Source organism: Lithobates pipiens, unplaced genomic scaffold (genome assembly GCF_037356315.1).
Source record: "Lithobates pipiens isolate NorthernLeopardFrog02 unplaced genomic scaffold, aLitPip1_a1.2 Scaffold_10, whole genome shotgun sequence".
Lineage (NCBI taxonomy): Eukaryota > Metazoa > Chordata > Amphibia > Anura > Ranidae > Lithobates > Lithobates pipiens.
This window is the reverse complement of record NW_027507686.1, coordinates 174,235,693-174,262,787: the sequence shown is the minus strand read 5'-3', so window position 1 is coordinate 174,262,787 and position 27,095 is coordinate 174,235,693. Positions and strand designations below refer to the sequence as shown.

Sequence of the window (27,095 nt, the reverse complement as noted above, 5' to 3'; positions counted from 1 at the left end):
CAGTTTTTATGTGTGCTCTGTTTACATCAATGTTGATGTCATGTCACTGCATACACCTTGCAGATTCCTGAGCAGAAGTAATCAGCACGTGATACCATTATTGTGGTGTGAACAGGATATAGAGAGAACCATTGTTTTCTTTGTGACCTTGCAGAACGTGTGCAGAAAAACTGACCTCTCCGCACCATGGTGCGAACGAGGCCCTAGGGTTTGCATTTAGTTTAAAGCAGAACTAAACCCACCTATCCTTTTCAGCCAATGAGACTGCCATCTTAGCCTCTGCTTGATCTGCAACTGCCATGGTGCTGTACATGTGAACAGTTATGAAACCAGCCATTTGATGGTTTGACAGTTTGGTGACAGCACAAGCACATGTGACAGTTAGCATTCCCAGCATTGCCCGCGGGGGACCTCAAGAAGAAAAGGTTTGGAGCTGTTCTGTGCAAAACCATAGCACAATGCAGGTACATATAAAATGTTTGTTATTAAAAAATATTCTTTACAATTATTTTAACATTTAATACTGAATACAACCTTACCTTGTATGCAGGTGACACCTTGATGAATATGGTGGTCTTTCTGTCCCAGATCAAAAGAATACCATTGTTTGTCTGAATGACCAGGTAAATACCAACTTCACGGGTCAGGTACTTCACGTGTTTTCCACCTTGGCCTTCAGTTTCCACTAAGTTTTTATCTGATAATTTTAATACTTTATCCTGAGATAAGCCGAAAAATATTAAATGTATTTTATTTAATTATATATATAATTCAAACAAGTTGTCCTGCATTTAATATAACTAATACTGTTGGGGTGAGTTTTCTAACATCCAATTTGCATGCTGGATTTTTGACACCCCTAAAAAGCAATTCACAGTTATACATACAACAAATTTAAAAGCATGGATACTCCAAAAAAATGGATATCACCACATTATAGGTCACCAACAAACTTCTCCAATTGCTGTTTCTGCTGTTGACTTTTAAATAAAGTCTTGGTCTTAGTTACACTAATTGAAAATCCTCTGTACCCCAGACAGGGTTGAACTGGGTAAAAAATAGATTATATCACCAGTTATGAATTTTTTTTTGCAGTAAGAGCCCTTTTACACAGTGACGCCTAGGACGTCAGCTGTAAATCGGCCCTATTTTAGCTTTCAATTAAATAATACCTAGTGATCCTGTCATGCAGGTCCTTGTTCAGGTACTTCTTGTTACAGGGCAACAACTGTCTTTCAGGTGGGCTCTTGTATTGACAACCTTTCACTACCCTGGTTTGGAATATGGGATACATTTAAAAGAAAAAAAAAAACAGCATGGCTGTACTGCTATAGAGAATTCCTCACAATAATACAGTGCAGCTGGTGATTTACATGCACTGCACTGAGGAGTCAGAAGACGGCTGAAGGAGAGCCCAGCAGAACTAATGTGGCCAAACGACTGGCTGTTCTGCAATTGCACAACTCTATATGCTATAATAAGCATATATTATGCAGAAAGAACTTAATGGGACATTTAGGTTCTACATTGAAGTTTACATTTAAAGAATGGGCGGAGATGTGTAGATACTAGTGGAGTATAGCTGGGAGCAGATATCATTATCTATTCTCTCCTATAAAACAAACCTTATGAGTAGCCATGCCTAAACACATTGCACTTGCAGGGTCAAATGCTTTCACAATGAAAAGCTGGAACAGAGCAATGATTTGCAGCTAATGCTGGAGTAATTGTGTATAGATAGGAACTGGTTAAAAGAGGCTACCGGAAACCAACAGGGCTGACAGTTAAAAAAAAAAAAAAAAAACAATGGCAATTGTTCATGTATGAATTGCTTTAGCAAACTAAATATCATCAAGTTAGGGTTTAGATCTACTTTAGGTTTTTCTTTAATTACCTTATCGGATAGTTTTCTTAAAAGAATACGTACTTACAGTATTTCAGAAGTCACAGCAAGGTTATACATATATGTTTGAGAAAAATTGCTATTAACACTGAACTGCAGGTTAATAGCTACAAACACAGATGAAATTTCTATTAGTTGTTTTAATATTAATACAACTCTTCCCCACACTGTAGTCCTCACTGGTTGGAGAGGAGACCCGGTATTTCTCTGGTACACTGGAGTAACCCTCACTGGTTGTATCCCCATACTCATCCTGTGACTGAATTACTTCTCCTACCTTGCTGTACAGGGACAATATGAGGCTGCTACTCAGTCAAATTCAGGTATTTCAATGGTTACATTAAAAACAATAGATTTAGGATGCCTGGAATTCAGCTTTGCGTTAGTCATGAGTCTTTCTCTGCTCATATTTTTGCAAAAAAAACTTCCAGAACCAGGATAATGAACTTTCATGATACTCACCCCAAGAAAAACCTTGATGGATTTGGAACATGTAACTCCTGTAGTGCCACATGGGACGTTCTCTGTGATGATGCTGAAGTTGCCAGCAGAATGGTTAGGACCGCAATAATCCTAAAAATATATTTTTAACTGTAAGAACCAGCAATCTCTTTCCTATTGCACTACATCATATAGAGTACAGTATATTATAAGTGATTAACCACCCTGGATATGTACAGTACACGCTTACAAAAATTTGGAAAACTGGTATGATGAGGAGAGTTAGTAAGAGAGAGAGAAAGATGTAGATTGGTAATCTGGAGAAAATACAGTGATGTGTGCCTCAATAAAAAATGTTCTTTAAATTTTACTTAATATTAATAACCATGATTATGATATCATTGACAATTGACTTTCAAGATATGTATCCTCTCTCTCCCTACATGTTTGATAGTTGTGTTCCATTTGAAAAGTATTAGTTCTGGGAGTTGGACATTCTGCACAAATGAATGGTCTTTGAAGCCACTCTGTCTGTGCCAGCAGTAGTATCACCTGTACATGTATCACTTGTTTTACTACATTGGTCAGCATTGAGGTTCATTCAACAAATGCTATCTACTCCATTACTGTGCATATGCTAGGAATAGTATTCACAGTGCATGCACCCATTCAACCACTACCACACATGCACTGATAATGGAATTCATTAGGTAAGTGTTCTCACCTCCACTACTGTGCGCATGCATAAGTATTAGTGCTGACTACAAAACACTACTACCTTTACAACTAAGCATGCACCTTTATGAAGTAAACTGTGCAAACTCAAATTAGACACAGTTGTTCCCCTACCTGAACTAGCACTGTGTACTGTGACAGGGCAGTGATCAGATTGATAAATAATATGGTGGAGCATAGACCAAAGTGTGGTGTGTTGTTCATAGTAGACAAGGTTTATGGGGATGTATGCATACAAAATAACTGAGAAAAAAAAACTGCAAATTAGGGGCTTAGCATAAACCCACTGCTCAGAAAATAATTTCTTGTTGCAAAATCCAAAAAATATGAATTCAAATAAAACCACCACCTTTCTACGCCACCATTAAAATTGACAACATTGTCAAAACCCTAGTCCAGCTTTTCTCAGCCATTTCAACACAAAGAAACCCTTGAAATAACTTTCCAGTCTGAGGGAATCCCTGCTAAAAATTACTATATCTACATTTCATGATACATTATTGTGATGGTCAGTGGGAAGAATGCTCTTTACACTTGTGGACATTGGGAAGAGTTACCCACTTGCAGATAGCTAAAAAGATCAATGGTGCTAGTGGTAACTTTTCTGACTACTCAAGGAATCCCTAACAACCCCTGGAGGAACCCTAGGGTTCCATGGAGCTCTGGTTGCGATACCCTGTCCTAGACTGTGTGTCGAGTGATGTTGTGAACCATTATATGTACATGAAGAAGATCTTCACCAGGGTGATGCAGGTGGACATGATGCCAAGTGTTAATCAGGTTAAAAGTCTGCACTTTGTTGTGCCCTGGATCTAGCAGAGTCTTACAATGATGTTTATACTGATTGGCAGTATACATGTACTTTTTATATACATGCACAGTGTATTGCCCTCCCAACCTGTGCCTATCCTAGGTATAAAATTAAATGGAATAGTACACTGCACTAATATTTTCACTTCATTCAAATCACTGCTGTGCTAGCAAATTCCTTAATCCTAGTCCCATTCAAAGGAGATTTTTTTTTAGGGCAGTTGGGTGAACTGCTCGAATGTAGTTCAGTTTAAAATGGCCTTACAAGACTAAATATAGACAGCTGACAATTCTCATGTAAATTATGTGTCACAATCACCATAAACTGTCATTTCACACTATACTAGGATATGTATGAAAAAAAACATTCCTCTATATTAATAACGAATGAAAAGCATGTATACAAATAAGTGCACTTGCTCGTAATTTTATTTTGTAGATTTCCTCAAAGTGCAAATGAGTTTGTTTCTTATGTGTTTAGAATATTCCTAAAAACCATGTCCATGTTTTTTCAGAAATGGCCACTACCTAAAAATTAACTACCTCTAAAGGTGTAGATAATTAAGAAATCAGTCACATAACATACAGCTGATATTATATCTACTTAGTTTTTGAGTTCAAATAATTTTTTTTTTTTTTAGGTAAACCTGTCATGAAAGAAATACTGGGCTCCCAGTGAGCTCCCTCTAGCTTTAATACGTTTTAAGTCAATAAACCTAAACAAACTTGCATATCAGAAAAATCAGAGATGAATAAATGGCCTTCTTCATGCTTGTTCCAGGTCAATAACTCAAAGTACTGGAGCAAGCAAGAGAATCAGCATCACAGTCAGGCAATAAACATTTTCAAAAGTAGAGCAGCGTCAACCCCCATGTTTCTCTCCTGATGGGTTTCTTTCAAACACACCCACACTTCTCTTAGTAAAGTTATCTGTCTTTTGGCTGGAAGAATAGAAATAGCATCTCTTGATAACCAACTTAAAATTAAGGTGGTCTGCAAATAGGACCAGTTGCATGTTACAAGATGAAATGCTGAATAAAATGTTTACCTGAACTGCGAGGGAGATCATTTCAATTTTATCTATAGACAAAGCTTTTGGATAGAGTAGGGAATGGTTAAAATGTCTATTAAATGATTTTTTTGTAGTCTGTGTACCAGTGGGGCAACAACAACAGAAAGTAAGAGCAAATCTCCTCAAAATTAGTAGGAATGGCCTCTTAAGCCCCGTACACACTATCAGATTGTCTGCTGAGTTTTTCCTTCAGATTTACCAAAACCATGTAGTAGAAGGGCCTGCCTGATTGCATACACATTGAAACTCCTAAGGTTTGACCTCATATTATGTGGTTTTGGTAAATCTGAAGGAAAAACTCAGCAGACAATCTGATAGTGTGTACGGGGCTTAAGACAGCTGTTACCAAAAGAGCTGTCCCCATTGGAAGGTTCCAGTTACCCCCTGTTCCAGTTACAGCCATGTGTTTTTGGATTGCCCATCATTTCATGTCCTGGTGACAATGGTCACCAGGACACGAAAAAAGGGTGACTATTCCCAGTGAAGACACAGACAAAACTAAAACCATAATAGAGGTTCTATACCTCCCAAATCTATCCAAAACTAGGCATTATGTATAAGAGGCACACAGTTAAAAACTATAATTAAAGGGTCACATACCTGTGCAGCTACAAACTCACAATTTCCATCAAAGTCATAAAATTTCTCATCAAAAGTGATGTAATGACCACTGCCATAGATTGAACATGTTGCATAACACACAACATCGGTACAGGTCCATCGTCCACTTTGGCAAAGACTGAAAAAAAGCAATCAGAAAATGGATATCCAAAATTAATTGAATTATTCTGAATTATATCAATTTTGTTTTATTAGATATTTTTATCCCAAGTTCCCTAACACAGGAATAGAGATAGAATTTTTTTGAAACCTCTTGTGATGAATTAGTAGAATTTTTTCCCACCCCTATCTCCCAATCGACCCCCCGTACCAGTCTTTTTCCCCCCTTACCTTGTGAAGCCAGCAATGCTCACTCAAAACCTTTATCCTGGTCCCTCACTACTGCAACAGTGTTTCAAGACCAGAAGTCCCCTGCTGTCCCCTCATGATAATGTCACTACTCATTTCTCTACTGAGAGGACCCCTATACCAACCATCCAATATCCATAATGATACTCAGGTATAACCATGTACACCTGCCTCTTATAATGCTTCTCAATGGATGGTTATACACAGCAGCACAGAGAGTACAAGGCATCTGGTGAGTGCATATCCAGAGAGGAGTGGAATCCCCAAGTGCACATGGTGTGGTGGAAGATTTCAAGATTACATTTTGCTTAAGACTGTTTGAGGCATTATGTCTCACTTATGGACTATTTAGTCACAGAATATGATCACATTCATATTCATGTATTATCAGTCATCATTTCAACACTTAACACTGGGTGTTTTATGATTTGAGTTATTAGCGCCACTATTTACTTTTATTTATTTATATGGTAAATGTTTTTTCATCTATTTAGCTGTCAGCCTGAAGACTCCCACAACCACATGGCCAGGGTTATGGGGAAGAGGCCTTTGTCCTCTTAAACATAGGAGCAAGGTGCGTTGCCAAGAAGGTCCCCCCTGGAATGGTACTCCCCATTTTGAATGCATGCGGCCTAATTTGATTCAAGAAAGGGGGTTGCATGTTCATCCCCAATTTCTTGAGCAGCCAGGCTGCATGATTGGATAAGTTCTTCTAGAGATTTTGTGGGGAAACTGAATTTTTTGTGTAGGGTTTCCCATTAAAATTCATACCAGACAACTTCACAGGCAGGTTAAAGGCATCCCCAGGCATTTAAAGGATTTTAGCATATTTAATATTTCACATAAATTATTATTAAAATTGCTGCTTACTTTTTAACTTTTGACTCAGCACCCGTTCAATGAGGTTCAGAATCAACACCCAAACTTAGGCATTTGATGAACTAGCCCTGAACTTAACCCAGGTATGTTTGGTTATCCCTGTTTCTGAGCAATAGAAGGCCTTTGTTCACTATAATGCTTGAGGTATCATAAGCTACAACTGGGGCCCTGTGTTTAATTCCTTCAGAGCGCTCCTTTTTATTGCATCAGCAGTAAATGAGTGCACAGAAAGCTCATGTCCAGTGCATTATAAATGTACAGAGCCCCTTCTCCCAATTACATCAGTGTACAGGGGCACCCCTTTCATTACAATACAAATGTGCGTAGCCTTTTCTCCCATTCCATCAGTGGTTTGCAGAGCTTCTCTGCCCCTTTCTCAGTTTTTTACCAATGTGTAATTAATTAAAGAAAGTGGGGGAGGTTAGCAGACATCTTCAGAAGAATAAAATCTAGCAAAAGACTAAATATTGCTAAACAGAATGAATCAATTTTGTACATACCATGTGTTACAATCCACCTTGACTTTGGTCCCATGGGGGTAAACATCATCATTGTGGATACATGGGCACCTTTCCTCAGGAACACAACCACCAGCCCCATCATCTAGAAGTCCATCAGGGCAAACACATCCCGAGATACACTCTGTCTGGAACTGTTAATGAAAACCAAATATATACCAACACAATGTAATGTAATGTCCATTTATTTTAACATTTTCAAGTGTATAGACTTTAAAAGGAACCTATAATAGTTTTGGGTCACATTTATTTTAATATACATTAAAAAAATTTTTAAACTGTAATCTTATGTTTGCATTATACATTCTAAATATGTACTAATCAAATGGAAAATTCCCCTGCAAAGTGTAAATCCCTTTGCAAACATGAACAACCTCTTTGCCTTTAGTAAAGCAACCCCCTTAAGTTCTCTAAAGCAGACTTCTTTCAGTATATCTGAAAACTAAAATAACTGAACACTAAATATTTCTCTGATTATTATTATTATGACATGTTAATTTTTTACCTGTAAAAAAAAGATTCAATATTTGTAAATCGTACTTCATTTTTTTTAATACTGATCATAATAAAGAAAGAAAATAGGTTCCCTTTAAATGTACCCTGCTCTAAAATTCATAAATAACAAGACACTTACATATTCAGCACCAAGCGTCTTGCAGCTCCTATGGATGGGGGCGCCTTTTTGTTTGTTACAGTCATAATAGACTTTTCCTGCAGCACAATCTGGAAAGAGAGCATATATGAGTCTAAAATAACTGGACAAGTTCTGATTGTGTTTGGTCATACAAATGTCTGAGCACTTTCTGTTTACCACAAAGGCTCTAATTAGATTATGATTTCTGTATATTTACAATCTGTGATTAAAATTGACTGAATATAATAGTGCGTAGTATATGTCCTTACCTTCGGGGGCGTGTGTAATGCAAATAAGTTTCCCATGGTGGCAAGTGCTAGTGGAGAAAGTAAGAAAACAAAAAAATACATTAGTATTTTATGTTTATATTCAGTGATATCCCTATCCAGTCTTGGTATGTCCCTCTGGACTATCAACAATTAAATTAGTACACAAGTGGAACAATCACTGTAAATGTATGCAGTTATACAATTGTAACTTAGGATTGCAATAGCTGTATGTAAGCAGGTGCAGTACAGCCTCCTAGCTGTAGGTGTGCTGTTTCGCAGTGCTGCTACAGGAGGAGAATGGAGGATAAGAGAAACATTGCTCCTCAGGAGCCTCCATACATGTCATCAGGGTAGCAGTTGGCTGGCAGGACACTGCAACCATGGATGACCCCGGGCACCATGTTTAGTGAGGACCGTGCTTATAAAAAGCATCGGCTCACTGCATTGGCTTTCATTGTCTGAGTGGGTTAGATTAGGAACAGTGGGGTCACTGGTGGACACAGAACTAACTAACTTCAGCTTGTTCAATTAAGCTTTGACAATAAAACTTGGAATCTGATTGGTTACTATGCACAGCTGCACCAGATTCTGTGTGCACCAGTTTTAGTAAATCTCCTCCAGTGTGCCTAGCATAGATAGAGGTTCCAGTGAAGGAGGATCAGAGTAGGGGCATCAAGCCGTGTCCATCATTGGGGACGTCTGCTACTACTGGTGCTACTACCATCACACTTCTCTACAGCCTCCTATATTGTCAGATGCTGCCAGGTACAGTAAGCCGCCTAGTGTGTCTTCTACAATAGAGAGAATATGTATATGCTCTTCTGTAAGGCTCCTCTATAATGTCTTTAACTGCACTGTTTAGGCTTGTTAGCACAACTTTATATCTGGCAAAAAACTAATTATTCTCATGCCATAATTAGTATTAAAAATATATCTAAAAAATATATACCATTTATAAATTAAAAATAATAAGACTACTAAAATTTGGAATAGTGAGATCCTGCATATAATTCAGGTCTGGTATCTAAATATTTTTGGTGGATTTGATTGCTTATAATAAATAAAATACAATGTATTTATTTTATATATTTAAATATAAATTATGATATTAATTTAATCTGATTTCCATTGTTTTTTTTAAATACCTATTTTATTTACACATACATAATAGTGCTCTGTGTGAACAACCTTTTTCAAAATACATTTTTACAATATAAACAATTATGTGCAGTACCCCACACCAACCAATGATTGAAAAAAATGATTTTCACATTATTACTGAAAACTAAAATCCTGTTGATTGTTATACAAATCATTTATTTTTATTTTAAAGTGTATGTAAACCCTGAACTTCTCATATCATATTTGCTCCCTTCTGGTCTGGTAAATAAACCATTGAAAGTATTTTTGTAGATCTATTCTTTAAAAAAAAAAGCCAAAAGTCAAGTGAGCTAATACCTTCCTACCTCCCTGCTTGTGCTACAATATTATTGGTTACAATGTTCCCAATTTCCTTTGTGGGCTTCAGAAACCCACTGTTGTATGTTAAAGAAATAAGAAGAAATGTTCTGTAGTCTTAAAAATTGAATGCCCTGGGGTGACAGTACTGCTCCTCTATAACACACTGTGGCCAGTTCTCTAGCTATGCTGGGAACTCAGCCTGCTCTCCTCCAGTTATCAGACTTGTCCTGACATACCCCCCAACCCCGGACAGCCATTCACTGGGAAGATCAGTGTGCTGCTTTTTCTCCTCCCCAGCATTTATTCAGCTAATAGAGGGTATGTAATCATTTATAAAAAAAAAAAGGGGGGGGGGGTGTTTATAATGTTTGTTTATATCTATACAAAGATGTTTTGCCTTTCATTTCCATTCTAAACTAAATGGATTGTTTTTCCAGGTGAGGGTTTACATATACTAGTGTGTTACTGGCAGGATAACCAGGTGAAACTATAGGGGAAAAAAACCCACAAAAAAAAGAAACTAATACAACCAACACATCTAAGGACTGATAAGTGGCAATATATAAAAATTTTATATTTGCATATGGATAAACCTGAAGGCAAAGAATAAATCATGCCTGTTTATTGAATGGAAGAAATGCAGAATTAACGTTTCTAGGAAAACATGCAAATAAACTAAAAGACAAAGGAAATTCAGTGTAGATTATACATGTGTAATTGTCCTCATTGGCTAGTTGTGGAGTAATGGCATATAGTAACTTACAGCTACTGATTAGAAGCAATCATTTATTATTTTTCCCTCAGTAAGCTACCAAAATCTGATTTGTGATTGGTCACCACAAGTTTATGGCAGCCATAAATGTTATTGTTTTACATACCAACGTTCATCTTGTTTGTGGATGACATCCAATGGGTTCAAATATGAGCCCTGGTGGTAACACGAGCACTGAGATATGGGTACACACTGATCCTTCTCATTCAGAAACTCTCCATCTGGACACCCGCAGCCATCAACTGCAGCAAACCCACTGGCACAGGCTTTGCCACCTTCTCCCAGGGAACGGCAGGTTGCCTGGCATGTGGTAAGATTATACAAATAGATTTGGGTAGATGGGCAAGAAGAGATGTCCTTGTCTGAAATAGAGAATTATAATATTTTAAATAAGTATACATTACTTTATACACTCATATACTGATTATACTAACTGTACTTAAAGCGGAACACCACCCAAAAAGGGAAAGCTTAATTTGTTTGCTCCCCCCCCTTCCGTTGCCACATTTGGCACCTTTTGGGGGGAAGGGGGAGCGGGTACATGTTTTTGACAGGTACCCATTCCCATTTCTGGGAGATCTTGCCTCAGCAAGGTCCCCTGGAAGTTCGGCCCCCCTCCTCCTCTTTCCACCGCTGCTGGGCCATTCAGAAAGCACAGTGCACTTTGTGCATCCTCAGTAGGGAATTGGCTGTGAAGCCGCAAGGCTTCACTGTCTGTTTCCCTTACAAGGAATGGCGGTGGCAGCACCCGAGAGCCGATTGAAGATTTGGCTGGGGTGCCGAGATTGTGGGATCCGTGGACAGGTAGGTGTCCTAATATTAAAAGTCAGCAGCTACAGTATTTGTAGCTGTTGACTTAAAATTTTTTGGTGAAGTTGTTGGAGCTCCGTTTTAAGAAGCAATGTAGAAAACTAGTTTTAAATAGGGATCCTGTTCACAAATAATGTTCCCAATGTTGCTCAAAGTTCACTACTTTTGTTGCAAAACCTACTGAAGTCTGTGAGAGGGAAAATCATGTTATTCAATTTTATGGGAATAATATACATACTATTGTCAAACAAAGGGCATGGGAAGCCAGGCACTTGGAGACTTTGCCAATGCCAACATTTAAAATAATTACACAGAATTGTTAGCTCTTCCTAAAAGTTCCTATGCACACTTACAATATGGCTGCTTCTGAGCCCACCCTTTTATTATAAGAGTGCTGGGTTATTCATTTCTTCAGATTATCAACTTTTGTGATTCAGCTGATCAGGGGTAAAAGCTATACACCACATAGTATAGCTGTTCCGTATTTCTGGAACCTGCAACTTTTTAAGTCAAAAATTTGCAACTTGCAAACTTTGTGAATCCCTTAAATTTTCCACAAACCCATGGTAGTGGCACACCTGAACCTCATTCCAAGTTAAAAACAGGATTGATTTGTGTTCCTGGTAGAGTGCCGAAGAATGTTACAATATTTAAAAATGTTTTGCATCTCATCAAAGCAGTGCTACCTTCACAATGCTGGAAATCAAGAAATTATTAGCATACCAAATGTTAAAAGGTAGAGGTAATGCAAAATCTTTAGGAATAGCTATTAAGTAAGATACGCAAAGTGTTAAAGTTTTGTCACAATTCGTTTATTAAAGTAACATTATTTACTGGCAAATCAGTACTTACCACATATTCCACTTCTCCAGCCCCATAAAATGATCCCTTTAGCAGCGCAGGCCCTGACATAGGAGGAGAGTGCAGCACACATACACTTCTCACTGTCTTTACAGTTACAAGCATCATAACGACATCTCTGTGCAAAATGGAAACAAAATTGATGTAAGTGCAAGCATGAGTTTGTAACGCTCTCAGAAAAACACAATGCCATTTTATTTAAAATAGGGATTTTCCAATATCCTATTTTTTTTTTTTTAATGTTTATTTAAATAGATAGATAAATATGGACATTAGGTAGTATCCGTTGCTTATGACACAACTCCAGATGGATTCTGTTCTGTTACAATGACTGATATGTAGCTAAAGTGACTTTTAATTATGGTCTATTTTTCAATGTTTAAATGTTTTACACCCAAGATTCACTTTTACCCAAAAGCCACATATTTCTTATCTAATTTTAGGTGACAAATGTGTTTATTTTTAGCTAAAGTTTTGTGAATCTTGCATGAAAATAATGACAAATAGACCCCTAAGTACACCCTGGGTTTGTTAGAGTGTTTCAATTACCCTATGACATATAGATAGATAGATGTGTGTGTATATATATATATATATATATATATATAAAATGTGTTTATTTATTTAAATGTAGCTGTATCTAAAACTCGAAAATAAAAACATAGTATATTGCAGATTACTGATCCTTAAAGTGTGGCTAATTGCAAAAAGAGAGGGTTATAACCACCCTGTCCATTTTCATTTTTTTTTACATCTGTGTTCCATAGGGAGTGAAGCAAATCTTCACCTCATTCACTAAGCTCTGGGGCTAATTTCCTTGCAAAGTGCAACTTCCTTTGCAAAGTGAACATCCAATTTATTTTAGTAAATCAACCCTGATATGTGAGATGTGACCACACACAGTACAACACTCACCTTCGCATACCCAGCTGGGTCTACTGCAGAATGGCATTTTGCAAAAGGAGACTCGTCTTTTTCTATTTTAGAGCACCAATAGTCTGCATAGGTTTCTAGAAAGAATGGTGTGCTGCGATTAATGTATGCATGGGAGCAACATGTAAAAATATAACAAAATAAAGGAAAAACTTTACTGTTTAAAATTACCGGACATATTTACTGCATGTGATATTTGCTAACTGAATGGAGAAACGTTTCTGCTAATACTTACAGGAAATATAAATTCCTGATTTTCAAGTGGTGGGCAGAATTTCTTCACTCAAGGCATCACACACTGTCTCCAGGAATTCGGGTGCTGGTTGGTCTGTTCTCAAAACCCACTCCAAAGAAAAGATGAGACAGATGCACACTGATAATGTAACCAGCATTAAGGCTTCATTCTAGCGAATCTGCCCACAGACCACCGAACTGACACATTTCACCACTCAAGGCTTAGTCATAGAGACTATCATTAAGTCTTGAGTGGTGAAATGCCAGAGTGGGTGATCTCTAGGTGGGGATTAAGGCAAGGGCTTTTGCTGGACTAAAGCCCCAATGCTGAATACGTTGAATCTTTTCTTTGGAATAGAAGTCTTGGACTGATGTAATTTACAAACAAATAGAACAGAGGCCTGCTGTGGAGGCTTAATAAACAGACCTGTCTATGACTGTAAAAGATGTGGGAATCCCATTGAATGAAATGTATTTCTGTTTTTATAGCAATGGTTGTAGAATTTCCTTTTTAGAGTAGAAAACTCTGCTGAATTAGTTGACCCACGGGGTAACATGTTTTCCTATTTGGGTTTATCAGGGAGCTTGATGGGCAGAACTTGTTTTCTAAATTAAGCAACTGAGACATGAGAGTGTTTGGTTTGTCACAGTAGCTTCTCATTCATTTAAAAGAGACTTTGACACCAGACTATTTCAACAACAATATTTTTTGTAATACTATACAGGCATACCCACTTTTAAGTACACAATGAGGTTTATTTACTAAAGCTGCAAAATCAGGCTCATTTCTGCATAGAAACGAATAAGCTTCTAACCCCAGCTTGTTCAATTGAGCTTTGGTAATAAAACTTGGAAGCTGATTGGTTTCTATACATAAATGATCCTGATTTTGCACTTTCCAGCTTTAGTAAATAAACCTCATTGTGTACTTAAAAGTGGGGTATACCTGTATATGCATTGAACATATTAGAACCCTATGAAAAACAGCCTGGTGATTGGTGGTATCACGGCAGTGAGTGGCTGACACCCAACCAACAATAAGATTATAAATAAAACGAGTGTACTCTTTTTTTCAGTTCACTACACCTTGTGTTGTCATTTTATTTACTATTAATGTTTCAAGTCTTTTTTTTAAAATACAGAGCATAGACTGCAAGGTATTCTAACTAATTATTTTCAATTTAAAGCGGAGGTTCACACAAAAATTGAACCTCCATTTTTCAGAACCCTCCCCCCTCCGGTGTCACATTTGGCACCTCTCAGGGGGGAGGGGGGTGCAGATACCTGTCTAAGACAGGTATTTGCGCCCACTTCCGGGCATAGACTCCCACGGGAGTCTATGCCTTTTCCTGTCCCCGTGCGCTGTCTGCTGGGACACACACGGGTCCCAGAGACAGCGCGGACAATTCCCATTGTGCTGCGCGACTTGAGCATGCCCAAAAGGGAACCGGGAAGTGAAGCCGCAACGCTTCACTTCCTGATTCCCTCACCGAGAATGGCGCCAGCAGCAGCGATTGCTCGGCCTCGGCTGCCGACATCTCTGGGCTCCAGGAAAGGTAAGTGCCCATTTATTAAAAGTCAGCAGCTACAGTATTTGTAGCTGCTGACTTTAAAAAAAAAAATTTCGCCGGACTCCCTCTTTAAGTAATGGTATTTCATGTAGAGATTGCTGGATACATGAATAGGTAAAATGAGGGATCTTAGAATTTCAACCAGGAGGACCCTGTGATCAAAAAACTGTTTCAGCATAGGGAAAGGTCTTGGTGATCACTCAGTGGGAATTTCTGGGCATTAGTTAGACTTCTATTGATCTAAAACCATATCCTGCACTGGAGAATGGATATTTGTTAGTAATACGATGAAAAACAGTGTCTTACTGCTCTCAATGCTGAGGCTGCAGGGATCATCCATCAGGTCTGACACATCATGGCAGTTGGGTTGGGCTTTCCATGTGTTGGCAAAGGCAGATGCTGTGGCTTCTACTAGACCACCCGATGTTTTAAAATCATCTCCCTCCTTAGAATTAAAGTTTCCACAAAGACCTGCAAAACATGTGTTAGTTCATTACTGTGCTTCATGGTATCACAACTTTGCAATAAATGTCTCTTCTATGTTCATTGCAAAAATATTAACTGCTATGTAAAAGTTCATGCATTTAACAGTCCCATTGATAAAACCCTAATCATGCTTTGGAAATCCTTTTGGCCAAGTCACAGATCTTTGCAGCAATCCTGTGTCAGCACATATTAATTTTGTCGCATAAGGGAACAGTCAGTCTGTACTTGGTGCTGAATGTATGTATTTTACCATGCATGTAAGCCAAAAATATGTTTATTAGTATGTTTAGCAACATGTGTTACTGTATAGGTTTCTTAAGCAAGTAATTTTTTTATGAATTTGTTGCAAAGTTTCTTACGTGGAGCCCCTGCCGGTAATATAACCTCCTGTTATAGGCTGACAACTCTAAGGCCGCATACACACGCGGGGACTGTTCGCCCAACTTTGTCCGTCAAACAGTTTCAGCAAACAGTGCGCTCAAAATTAGCATGGACGGACATGGCCACACACGACGAACGAACAGTTTGCTGAAACCGTGCGCGATGACGTGAACGGCACGTACGACGGGACGAAAAATACGACGTCCTATACACTGCATTATAACTTTCGGCGTGTAAATCCTTTCTGAGCATGCGCGGAACTTAGTTTGACGAACAAGCCTACACACGGGGGGACTGTTCGCTGAAACAAAGTTTCAGCGGACAGTTTTTCGGAAATTCCGAAAAACCTTGTTCAGCGGACAGTTTCAGCGAACAGTCCGCTGAACAAGGTTTTCAACAGTCCGCTGAACAAGGAAAGCCCACACACGAGCGGACTGTCCGCCGAAACACTGTTCAGCGGACAAAGTTGGGCGAACAGTCCCCGCGTGTGTACGCGGCCTAAGTCCTCATATGCCTCACAATTTGCAACCTGCCATGTGAGCTCCTTTAGTTATTCATTGGACTACTTATCTGATAGACCTGATTGGCAGCCAAACTGCCAACTGAAGGAGTTTTTTAAATAAGGCTGACATGGCTGCTAAGTGTATGGCAGTGGCTTAGCACTGTCAGTCTGCAGCCAAAAGTGTTTGTCCTGGCAGGATTTCCAGATACAAAACTGATTCACAGGAAATAATTTGACTGAAACTGATCACTGAGCATCCTCTCTATCTCCCCTGACTCCAATCCCCCTCTAAATAATCACTGGCAAAAAACAACAACTTTTACTCAGCTAAATTCCTGCTCAGATGTGCTGTAGCCCTGAGTAGATTTTTACCATAAGGGAGAAAGGGGCATCCATTAAGTGTAGCATTAAAATCATCCACTTTATTAAAATACAATTGCCAACTCACTGGATTAACTGGGTTTAATGCTACACCCAGTGGGTTACCAATTGTATTTTAATAAAGAGGATCATTTTAATGCCACACTTAGTGGACACCTACTTTCTCTCTTTTTGTTTCATTACAGAGGCTATTTGTTCAAGTTGGACTTTTATTAACTTGGGCTGCTTTCCCTATTAGCACCATTTATCTATTTGATTTTTATCACAGATAGGTTTTAAGAAAATGTAGAACAATAAAGTATGATATCAAAACGGGTTCACCTACAGTTTGTTAACCATTCCAGGCCCTCCACTCTCTTCATTTAGTCACAGGTGAAGGTGCCTCTGGAGTCTGCCATTCTCCCCTCCAGATCCAGTAGCTCATACAAGGATGCACTCTGTACTCCTTCTGGCTAAAAACAAAGTTTTTGTTCAAGTCCACCATGAACACATGCTGTGCAATTAAGGAGTGAAGGGCATCAGAAGGTGTGGGTTGAAGTATCAGTGTTCATGCTGGAACAATATAGTTGTATTTAGTCCAATGGAGTACAGAGTGCAGCCTTGTATGGGCTACTGTTGATGCCAAAACATCATACTGAAAAATATATTTAGGGTTTACATACACTTTAAAATAAATGTTTTTTTTTTCCAAACTCTCTAAAATGGTGTTCTACGCTATCTGTGAATTCAAAGAGTGCTCAGGAAATTTCCTGTTTTTATGTTTTAGTTATTGCCAATGTCATAAAGATTTTATTCCATTTATTTTAACCAATTTTTTTGGGCAGGACAGAGGCGGTCTATAATGTCAACTGCAATATTCTTCTCCGAGGGTAAAATTGTATAATGGAAATGTTATCAGTTAACACCCCCATGACCATTCATAACCAAGAGCTTGCAGAATTAAAATAAAGCACATTCTCTATGTTAATAAATTAGTTGTTAACACTCAAAGATATTTATATCAGCCTATATGAAGACATATTTAAAAAACTATAATATGGATATATATATATGGAAACATGCAGTATGGTCCGGTGTAGTTATCATGCACTGCTGTCCATAGGTGACTAGTCTTCTTCAACTGACCTTGAAGTCGTCCCCTGGCAGTTTTCTGCATAGTGATATATAGCTGCATCATGGGTTGCAGCTGAATCTGCATCTGGAGGCCAAAGGCAGCTTGTACAATGATGTAAGGATCAGAGGGCTGCATGATGGAGAAACTGGCTGTAGAGGAAAACACAAGAAAACTTAATTAAATAACCATACCAGTCATATAGTATACTTTGGGTGAAAACTAGCGGTATATATGTTGCTTTCTTCCTCAAGTGTAGGAGTTTCTTTGTAAAAACGAAGTTTCCATATTAACATAAATATACATGTGATATCTCTATAAAAATAGTGGTATTACTTGTATACATTTAAATTCACATTTAATTTTTTTTTGTTTTTTTGTGCAGCCACTATTATAATTTACGCTTACAGTATGTGCCACACTGCACAGTCAGGAAGATGCCTATACTCATACCTCTCAACGTTCTGGGATGGAAAAGAGGGATACCTTTGAGTATAGAGTATGTAGGTAATACACAAACCTCTGCCACATTACTTTTCCTTTATACTGATTTTTCAAATGTGAAACAGGTCCTCTAAATGGAAGATAGTAGGGAAATATGCTATACTAATTCCTAATTCAGCTTTACTTTTTCCTGGTCCAGCATTCCTGTCTTTAGCATCAGCTCCCTGATCATTGGACATAGGTGACAATGTTGAACATTGTATAATGAGCAGGTTGGAGGTAGAGGTGCCATAGGAAGCTGCATTGCTAAACCAAAAAGTAAGTATGTTTTCCGCCTGGCTGTGCAGTGTGACAGAGGTATGTAAATTACAAAAACGATTGAACAGACAAATTCCTTGGGAGTAAAAAAAAAGTTACTAAGTTCACCTTTCATTAAAAAATAATAAATGCACATCATTTTTAAGGTAAAAGATGCACATTTATTATTTTTTTAAATAAGAGCCTGCAAAGTACTGCACCATCAATCAGTAGATGGCAGGTGCAATATCAGGTTCCTGCCTACCGCTCTGTTGCCTGTACCTCTGTACAGGATGTGCTTTCAGCATGCCCACAGTTCATTCAAACTACAAGTTAGTCTACTGCAGTGGTGGATGAGACTTGTAGCTTTTCATTCACAGATTCCTGTGAATGAATGATTTAGTTGTGTGGGCTGAGCCTGGCACAGCCATTTTGTTTTCAAAATTTGACAGTGGATACAGGAAGAGGATCCCCCACCTGCTGTCACACTGAGAGGGGGTTATGGGTGGAACAAGAACATGTTGTGTGTTACACCCTAAATATGGGTGAATTTAGCCTTTAATATATATCAGTTTCAAGTGAATATCTAGCTGTTTGCCTGACAACTGCTGTAATACAGTGCCGTATGTTTTAATAAACACAGTTGTTGCAGTATACATTGTCATGTGATATTACCTGTGACATGAGGCAGTGTTATTTTCAGTTCATTCAATAGAACTGTGCCATCAGCCTTGAAAGTCACCACCTAGATCAAGGAATGAAAAATATAATTATTTTGTTCAGTAGAAGGTCAGCTTTAGGACATCTCTAGCTAACCTGATGTTGTAGCTTTTCATGATTGATCTACCTGACAAGTTGACTCTATGTAACCATTTTAACCATCAATCCCCTAGAAGACCAGAGTTCTTGGTATAAATAACCTAACAAACCTCCAAAAAAAAATCATGTACTGTGAATTCTATGGGCAATACAAAAAAAAAAATGAAAATTATTAACCGAAAGAAAAAGTATAGCAAAAAAAAAAATGAAAATTATTAACCGAAAGAAAAAGTATAGCAAAAAAAAAATGAAAATCTTTTATTTTATTTTAATGAAAAGCTTTTATTTATTAATAAACAAAAGAGATGTTTATTAATACATTTAGTGGGAATGGCCAATACATAAGTGTTGCTTCATGGTGTATGGCTTGTTAGACGAAGTAGGGTCTAGCTATTCCCACACTTCTTTGCACTGCAATTCCTTTCTCTTCCCACCCACATTCAACTAGAGCATCACTTCTTTAGTCAGGTGAATATCAATCCTCCTAAGTGAACAGCTCTGAGAGAGCCCCAGCAGCCAGAACAACAAACAAAGTATTGGGAACAGTGGCTAGGAGCCTCTGTTAGTAGTGATTTTTGCACCCAGACAATTGCAAAGACTTGAGGACAGGGGAAATTCTGATAAATATCAGGAATGTTGAATTATAACTAGGCATTGATGGGAGTACTGGAAGAATTTTTGGGGTTGCTTCAGCATACCTAAACATGCCCCTAATGTCACCTCTGCGCTGCGTAAACTGTTGGCCTTATGTAAATCCTGTACACCAATAAATAATTACAACTGAAGTCTTTCAAATTGTACAAATATAATACATTGCAAGTAGGTAGGTTTTTTTTCTGTACTTTATATATTCCACTTGCCAGATAAACTCCTTTAACTGTTTACTTTTTTACTGTACAGTACATGGACAGTGCAATGTGGACTCTCATGAGATGGAAGATGGTTGATAAAAAAAGAATCCAAGAAAATTGCAGCCGTGGTGACAGAGAGTTTAGCTGTGTTATCAGAAGAAGAAACTAAAGGGTCCTTTACATACCTGAACAATATAGCTAATGCTTATGGGGTGGACCCATGTCAAACTAGCCATCTTGGTGAGAACTCACCAGTGACAAGATCATTAGGAGAGCAAAGAAATGCTTTAACTGTAGCAACAGCAAATCTATACAATGCACCCTCACTAAAGAGTGGGATTTTGCAGCATTTCGGTAAGCAAGGGGAAGACACAGTAGAAACAAATAAGGGTTCAATGTAGTGATCATGTTACTTGTAAGCTGCCAGCTTGCCACCAGTGATCGAATCACTAGTGGGACATGGGTCTCAATGCCCAAATAGGTAGACACTGTATATTTCAGGGAAATATTTCTGTTAGAGCCTCCAGGAGATATAAGAAGTCAGAGGGTGATTCAACCAGATGAAATTTTTTCATTTTGGTTATTACTCTTAAATATAATTCTGAAAAAATTTTTTTTTTGCATTATCTTAAAGACACAATTCTGGTGGTGTTGGGCGCAAACATGGGGCAGAATTCATGCTTCTTTATTTTTTTCTTGAAATCATTAGAGCTATTTATGATTGGTTGTTTTTTATGTTGCTATTAGCCAAACTAACTGATAATATACTCACATTTTGTAGGTTATCTGTTAGGAGTATAATGGACTTGAGACAGGTCTCTCTCGCCAAGGAACTGCAAGCAGTCATTTCCCCCAAGATCACATGGGATTCATTTCTGTAACCCTGTAGCAGTAACAAGTAATGCAGTTATACATTTTAATCTGTTCAGGAAAAATAGTTGCTCTTATTACTGTATTATATACAAAGCATATACTGTATGCAAAGAAGCATTGAATATAAAGCCCCCTTCAGACCAGATCATAGCATTGTGGCACACTGCATTAAAGCAGAAATAAACACTCTCATAATTAACTATTTTTAATCCTTATGCTACTAGCTTTAGTAAATAGATAGGAACGTATATTTATATTTAAATGTTTTAACAAGCTGAGCCAAGATGTCATTTTATTCACTTTATGTATCAAAGAAATCCTCAGATGGGGGTTCAAAAATCCATCTTTATCAGACCTTGTTATAGTTAAATGAAGCATTTACTGGACTGATAAAATTCAATGGATTCTGAGGGGTTAATTAGTATGAGTGCTCCAGATAAAAGTTAAGCATTGGCATTCTATTATACAAGAGTCTGAATAAAATAAATGTGTCCTTTATATATACTTTCCTTCTTCTGCTTTCTGAGTTTTGTATTGCTGCCTGTGTCCAGATTAAGGAGTTGCACCCTCCCTATTTGTAAATTGTTCTTATGGTGCTAAGTTCTTTTGAATTTTGTGAATCAATGACTGGTTGTCAATACACTGTCTACCTTTAACCTAAGCATTATTTTCATACATAAGTCACGCTTAGAATACTCTTCTGATGATTGATAGGGATCATAAATATGTGCCGCTCTTTAACCACACAATGGTATTTGTGTATATTATTCCCGACTTTGAATTCTTGTGTTCTATATAGTGCCTTTGTGTTATGGCAATGTGTAACACCCAGGTACCTCCATATATATCACTCTGTTTTTGATCCTTTAAATAGAACATTTGTAAAACTTACCTTTCACATTTTTCATTTGTTGTTCAATTTCAATACCATATGTCACTGAGTTAAAATTGATTTGAGAATTTTACCCAGTGACCATGACCACTGCAATCACAATTGCAAACTAAAACTTCCAAGAAAATAGTTTTTTTGTTTCATTTATTTTGCCAGTGAATATCTATATTATATCTGCCATAAAAGAACAGCTTCAAGCTGTCACTCTGATCTTGGTTTCACCAAATAGTAAATCATTCACCCAACTTATTCATGAAGCCAGTAAAGTGTTTGGACACTTGATATATACATTCAGTACTTGTTATAGGTCATTAAAGACATGGTAGGAAAGGAAAGAACAGATGTTATCTTAAGTTGGAAAAAGTTTTAGAAAATCTGACCTCTTATTGCCTTAAAGTGGGTGGATATTTTTATGGTACCTGCCATAATGTGCAAGTACAGTGCAGCTGTTTGCTGATGCTGTTACTTCCTCATCTCATCTGCTGCTCACAGTTCTGTCCACTGGCCTCGCTATCTTTTCTGCCACTTATATCAGATTCCATGTCACCCCTCTTTGGTAATTAGGTGGTCAAGTATGGCATCACTCCTGTGCATGCTCACAGCAATTATTTCGTCCCTGACACCCAGTTGCCTGGAACATACAGTACACTGCACTGTTCATGCACCACAGGTGGTGTACAAAAATTTAATGTTAAAATGTTAGGAAAAAGGGAAAGGTTTTTTTTTTAGCACAAGAGAATATGCAGAGTCTCTTCTGCTAAAAAGAGAAACTCTATCTCCTAGTCGTTTTTAACAAAATGAAGTACAGTATTTTCAACATTCTAACTAGCTAAGAATCTATTAAAAAGACAACTGTAGTGAGCAATATTACTGTATGAAGTATATGAAACATAAAATTAAAAAGAAAACTCTTGTGCTTGGTTAATAGAATATTGGAGACTGCTGCAACTATTATGTCTTGAATACCAGACTCAGATGATAATTGTGCAAAACAGTGCGCTGTCCCTTTAAATCTTATGCAGTTCCTCAATATTCAATCAACCAAACATGATACAACTTGTGTAATGAATATAACATAATCAGAATGAAAAAATAAAAATACAATTAATATCGCCAGTAGTTGCCATGCATGATATTAAATGTGTGAATAAAGTGCTCCATGCTCATAAACCACTGTAGAAAAAAAGTGCTCCAGTGCTGAAAGGTGCTACTCAAATAAGAAGGGCCTCTTACCAGATCGTAATGATTTTGAGTTAAAGAGATTAAATGCGCTTTTGGTATCTCAAAGGCAAGACCGACACTCTCACTGTCAAAAACGCCTTTGGATGATTGGGATGATGGGGATAATACACTTCTTATATAGAAAGAACTTGTCACATCCTCAGCTCCATCTCCTGATGTTCAACATTCACATCATAAGCTGGAAGTGTTGACAAAAAGCAGATCCTTTTACAGCATTGGGGCCACAAAGCTGTAGAAGAATCCACTTTGGAGCAGAGGATATGACAAATTCTTTCTATATGAGAAGTGTATCATCCTTATCCATCCCAATCACCCCAAATACATTTTTGATAGTGAAAGTGTCGGTCTTGTCTTTGAGATACCAAAACTGCATTTGATCTCTGTAACTCAAAATCATTATGATCTGGTAAGAGGCTCTTTTTATTTGAGAAGCACCTTTCAGCACTGGAGCACATATTTCTACAGTGGTTTACAAGCGCAGAGTACTTTACTTCACACATGCATTACTATGGACTATTCGTTTTTAAGAGATTTAATATCATGCATTGTGATGATTATTGTGGATATTAATTGTATTTTCATTTACATTTTTTTCATTCAGATTATGTTATATTCATTACACAAGTTTTATCATGTTTGTTTGATTGAATATTGAGGAATTGCATGCAATTTAAAGGGACAGTGGATGTTTTTGCACAGTTATGTAGTATATGAAAAAAAAAAATTGTTTCACCTCAGTTCCATGTGGATTAAGCTACAGAGTTCATTCAGAAGTCACCAGAAGTGTTGCAGAGTAATTGCGCCAATAGTATTATATTTGCACTAAAGATATCAACTGCATTGAATAATCATAATTAAAGTATTTATAGTGATAATGGTCATTCAACCTGTAGTTGATTTTACAGTTCAGTTTAATGCAAAATTCAACTTTAAATGAGCACCAATCATTTGTGCATAATGTCTTACTGTTTATTGTGACTAAAAAGATGGTGTGATTTTTTTTCCATTGTATTAAAGGTTTAGAATAGTTTGTATGAGATAAACCTTAAAATCTAATAATAAAATACAATCGAAATAAATAACAATTCTCACGTTAAAAAAAAAGCTGTTAACCCATCCAGAAAAGTCAAAAAATTATTTATAGAATGCATGTACAGAGAAATAATACAATCTCAACCTAGTATAAGTTATCATTTTTGGAGGTTGGATAATTCTCTCATAGCTGTAACTATTGGCAATGCCAAACTAAGCTATTTCATGTCCTCTTTATTGTACTTGATATTTTTGACTTTAATAAACAGGTATGGTTTAAAACTGAGCAATAGATTAACTAAAAAGTTCCTTGCCTTGGACAGCACATAGTAGCAGTCACCATGAAAGGTATAGGACTTCCCATCAAAGGTGGCAATATGGGCTCCTCCTTCAATGGAGCAAGATCCAGGGCAAGCATGGTCTGTGCAGTTCCATCTTCCTGATATACAGTGGCTGTAACAGAAATACTTGTTTAATGATATTGTAAGTGAAGCCAAGCTTATATACTTCATGGAAGATATAACCTGTTGAAGGCATACATACATGCAGTTTATTCTTTAAGTTTAGGTTATCATGGATCTAAATACTGTAATCTGATGTATGTAATACCGAAATATGCATTATCAGTTGAAATATGCATTCCACCACAACAGAAAAACTGAAGCCTTTATCGAGACCTCCCCTATATATTTGTTTGTTGGAATGTTATGCTACCTGTAATTGAAAGTCAATGTTTTGCCCAAAAAATTGAGTTTGGGCCAATGCTTCTCTGATACAAAAAATCATGACAGATATAAACGTACATTTTACAGGTACGAGAGAAAGCAAGCTCTAGGAATTCATCATCAGTTATTATGCACTAGACTACAGACTAGACTACAGATTGTTAGATCTGTAATGAGATCCACGGCCAGGACCTCCTGTCTGCCTTGAGGCTCCAGTTGTCTAATAGAAACCTGAAACTCCAGACAACTCATCTGGTCAGTGACGAGTCACTGCAATGGGTTACTGACGCATTGTGTCAATTTCAGCATAAGTATTTGAGGTCTGTATATAATAGTTTTTTTTTTTGCTTCAAAGAAACAAACTGAAATTGTAAAACAATGAAAGGAGTCCTCTGGCTCATAAAGAAAATTACAAAAATATGTTATCTATATTATATCTGCAATATATATTATTTTTGTATTTTGTACTTATTTTGTATATATGTTTATCCTGACCATAAATAAAGAAAGACATTATATACAAAACTCCTTTGCACTCCCTTTAAAAGTAAAATGGCTGAAGGGACATCCAGGGCAGTACAGTTTAAGTAGCAAATGCTGAACATTATGAAACAGAAGAGCCGATGTATGAAAATATGCACATTAGGAATTATTTTTCACACAGCATTTACTTACATGTCGGCTCTGGTATGTGTAACATTATATTTTGTAATAGTTTGCAGATAATGGCCCCTTTCACAGGGGAGATCCGATCAGGTCTACCTGTCAGTTTTTCAGACGGACATGATAAGATGGACGGGCGAGTGTACTGTAAATGGAATTGTGTCCATTTACACCCGCCTACCTCCAGTCTGCTCAAAAAAACAAAAGGGATCCATCCCCTTCTGTTTAGTTAGATCACATTGGAGGGTAGTCTGGTGTAAATGGACAAGGGAGTCTGTCTACACCTGGCTACCCCAAGAGCAGAGCGGGCTCTGTCCATGTCCACTCTGCAAAAACTGAGTGGGCACAGATCTGTCATCCACCAGCTCTGTTCTGATCAGCAGGGGATCTGTAAGTGGATTCCCTGCTGACCAGAACAGAGTCCACCCATGTGAAAAGGGCCTTAGTGGATATAAAGTAATAATAAACTTTTGTCAGGCATAATATGTAGGTATCTTTTTCAAACGTACCTATACACCATCCTAAATGCTACATTTGTGGCAGATGCCCAGACCATTGTGACTAGGCACTTCCTGGATAGTGTTGATGTTTGTAAGTCCCTTTCCTGCCTACCACATTTTCCCATTGGCCAGGGTGGAGGCCACTACGGACATGTTTATACACCTGTAGGTGCCTGCAAGAAATACTTACCATTCATCACATTCATTCTGCATTTTCTCGCCTGGAGCATACAAAGTGCCTCTGTGTTTACAGTGACATTCACTAACAGCAATGCATCCTTTATCAGTGTAGTCATCCTGTACAGTGCCTGAAAACAAGTAAAACAAACAGTCATTACTCCTAAGCTTTTGGCCCAACCAAATAATAATACCAATAATAATATTTAATACACATTTCCCTTTCAAATTACCCTGTTTCTCACCCCCCTCCCCTGTACTACATAGGATCTCAGCAGGCATCGTAATTGACATGGATCAATGTATATTGCTGGATGATGTAATTGATGGTGGATGTACACCACTGGACTTTTTTGAGATTTTTTAAAATGTTATTAATAGACTTCAAATCAAAATCTGTGTATGTGTGTGGGTTTTTTTTTTTTTTTTACTGTTTACTTTTTTCATGAATGAGTAGGGATACAATGTTCCCTTACTGATTCACATAGGGGGCTGTATCTGGGGGGCCCTTTATAATTAAAAAGGGGCTTCCAGACACCTCACCAGGGGCTTTTGTTTTTGTTTTATGTAAATGTCATTTTGCTGTGGTATACATCGCACAGATGTGCCATTTCACAGGAAGGGTCAAGGCATCTCTCAGACTGGTAATTGAATGGCATTTTTAATTTTTAATGTTTCACTGTAAGCATTACTAAAATGACTACTCTCTCTAAACAAAGTTTAATGTTTTTTTTGCTTTGGTACATTTTTCCTTGGCAGTAGCCAGCCTAGAAAATGGCCATTATTAATTTTTAACATCCAGCTCCTATTGACTTTAATGGGGTTCAGATTCAGCACCTGAACTTTA

General features: G+C 37.6%; 1 protein-coding gene across 5 annotated transcripts in view; it reads right to left on the bottom strand.

Moving 5' to 3' along the window:
- Positions 1-27,095, bottom strand: part of LOC143935909 (uncharacterized) — a 113,646-nt gene that overhangs the window by 70,883 nt on the left and 15,668 nt on the right. For all 5 annotated transcript variants that reach the window (XM_077460096.1, XM_077460122.1, XM_077460132.1 and 2 more), the window contains exons 8-22: positions 26,262-26,379; positions 24,498-24,636; positions 20,917-21,027; positions 19,150-19,219; positions 17,748-17,885; positions 15,179-15,343; positions 13,050-13,144; positions 12,126-12,252; positions 10,570-10,825; positions 8,231-8,277; positions 7,962-8,050; positions 7,310-7,461; positions 5,562-5,700; positions 2,366-2,476; positions 540-719 (exon numbers count right to left, since the gene is read on the bottom strand). In XM_077460096.1, coding sequence (XP_077316222.1) covers positions 540-719; positions 2,366-2,476; positions 5,562-5,700; positions 7,310-7,461; positions 7,962-8,050; positions 8,231-8,277; positions 10,570-10,825; positions 12,126-12,252; positions 13,050-13,144; positions 15,179-15,343; positions 17,748-17,885; positions 19,150-19,219; positions 20,917-21,027; positions 24,498-24,636; positions 26,262-26,379 — 1,937 coding nt within the window. The remainder of the gene's footprint in view (positions 1-539; positions 720-2,365; positions 2,477-5,561; positions 5,701-7,309; positions 7,462-7,961; positions 8,051-8,230; positions 8,278-10,569; positions 10,826-12,125; positions 12,253-13,049; positions 13,145-15,178; positions 15,344-17,747; positions 17,886-19,149; positions 19,220-20,916; positions 21,028-24,497; positions 24,637-26,261; positions 26,380-27,095) is intronic.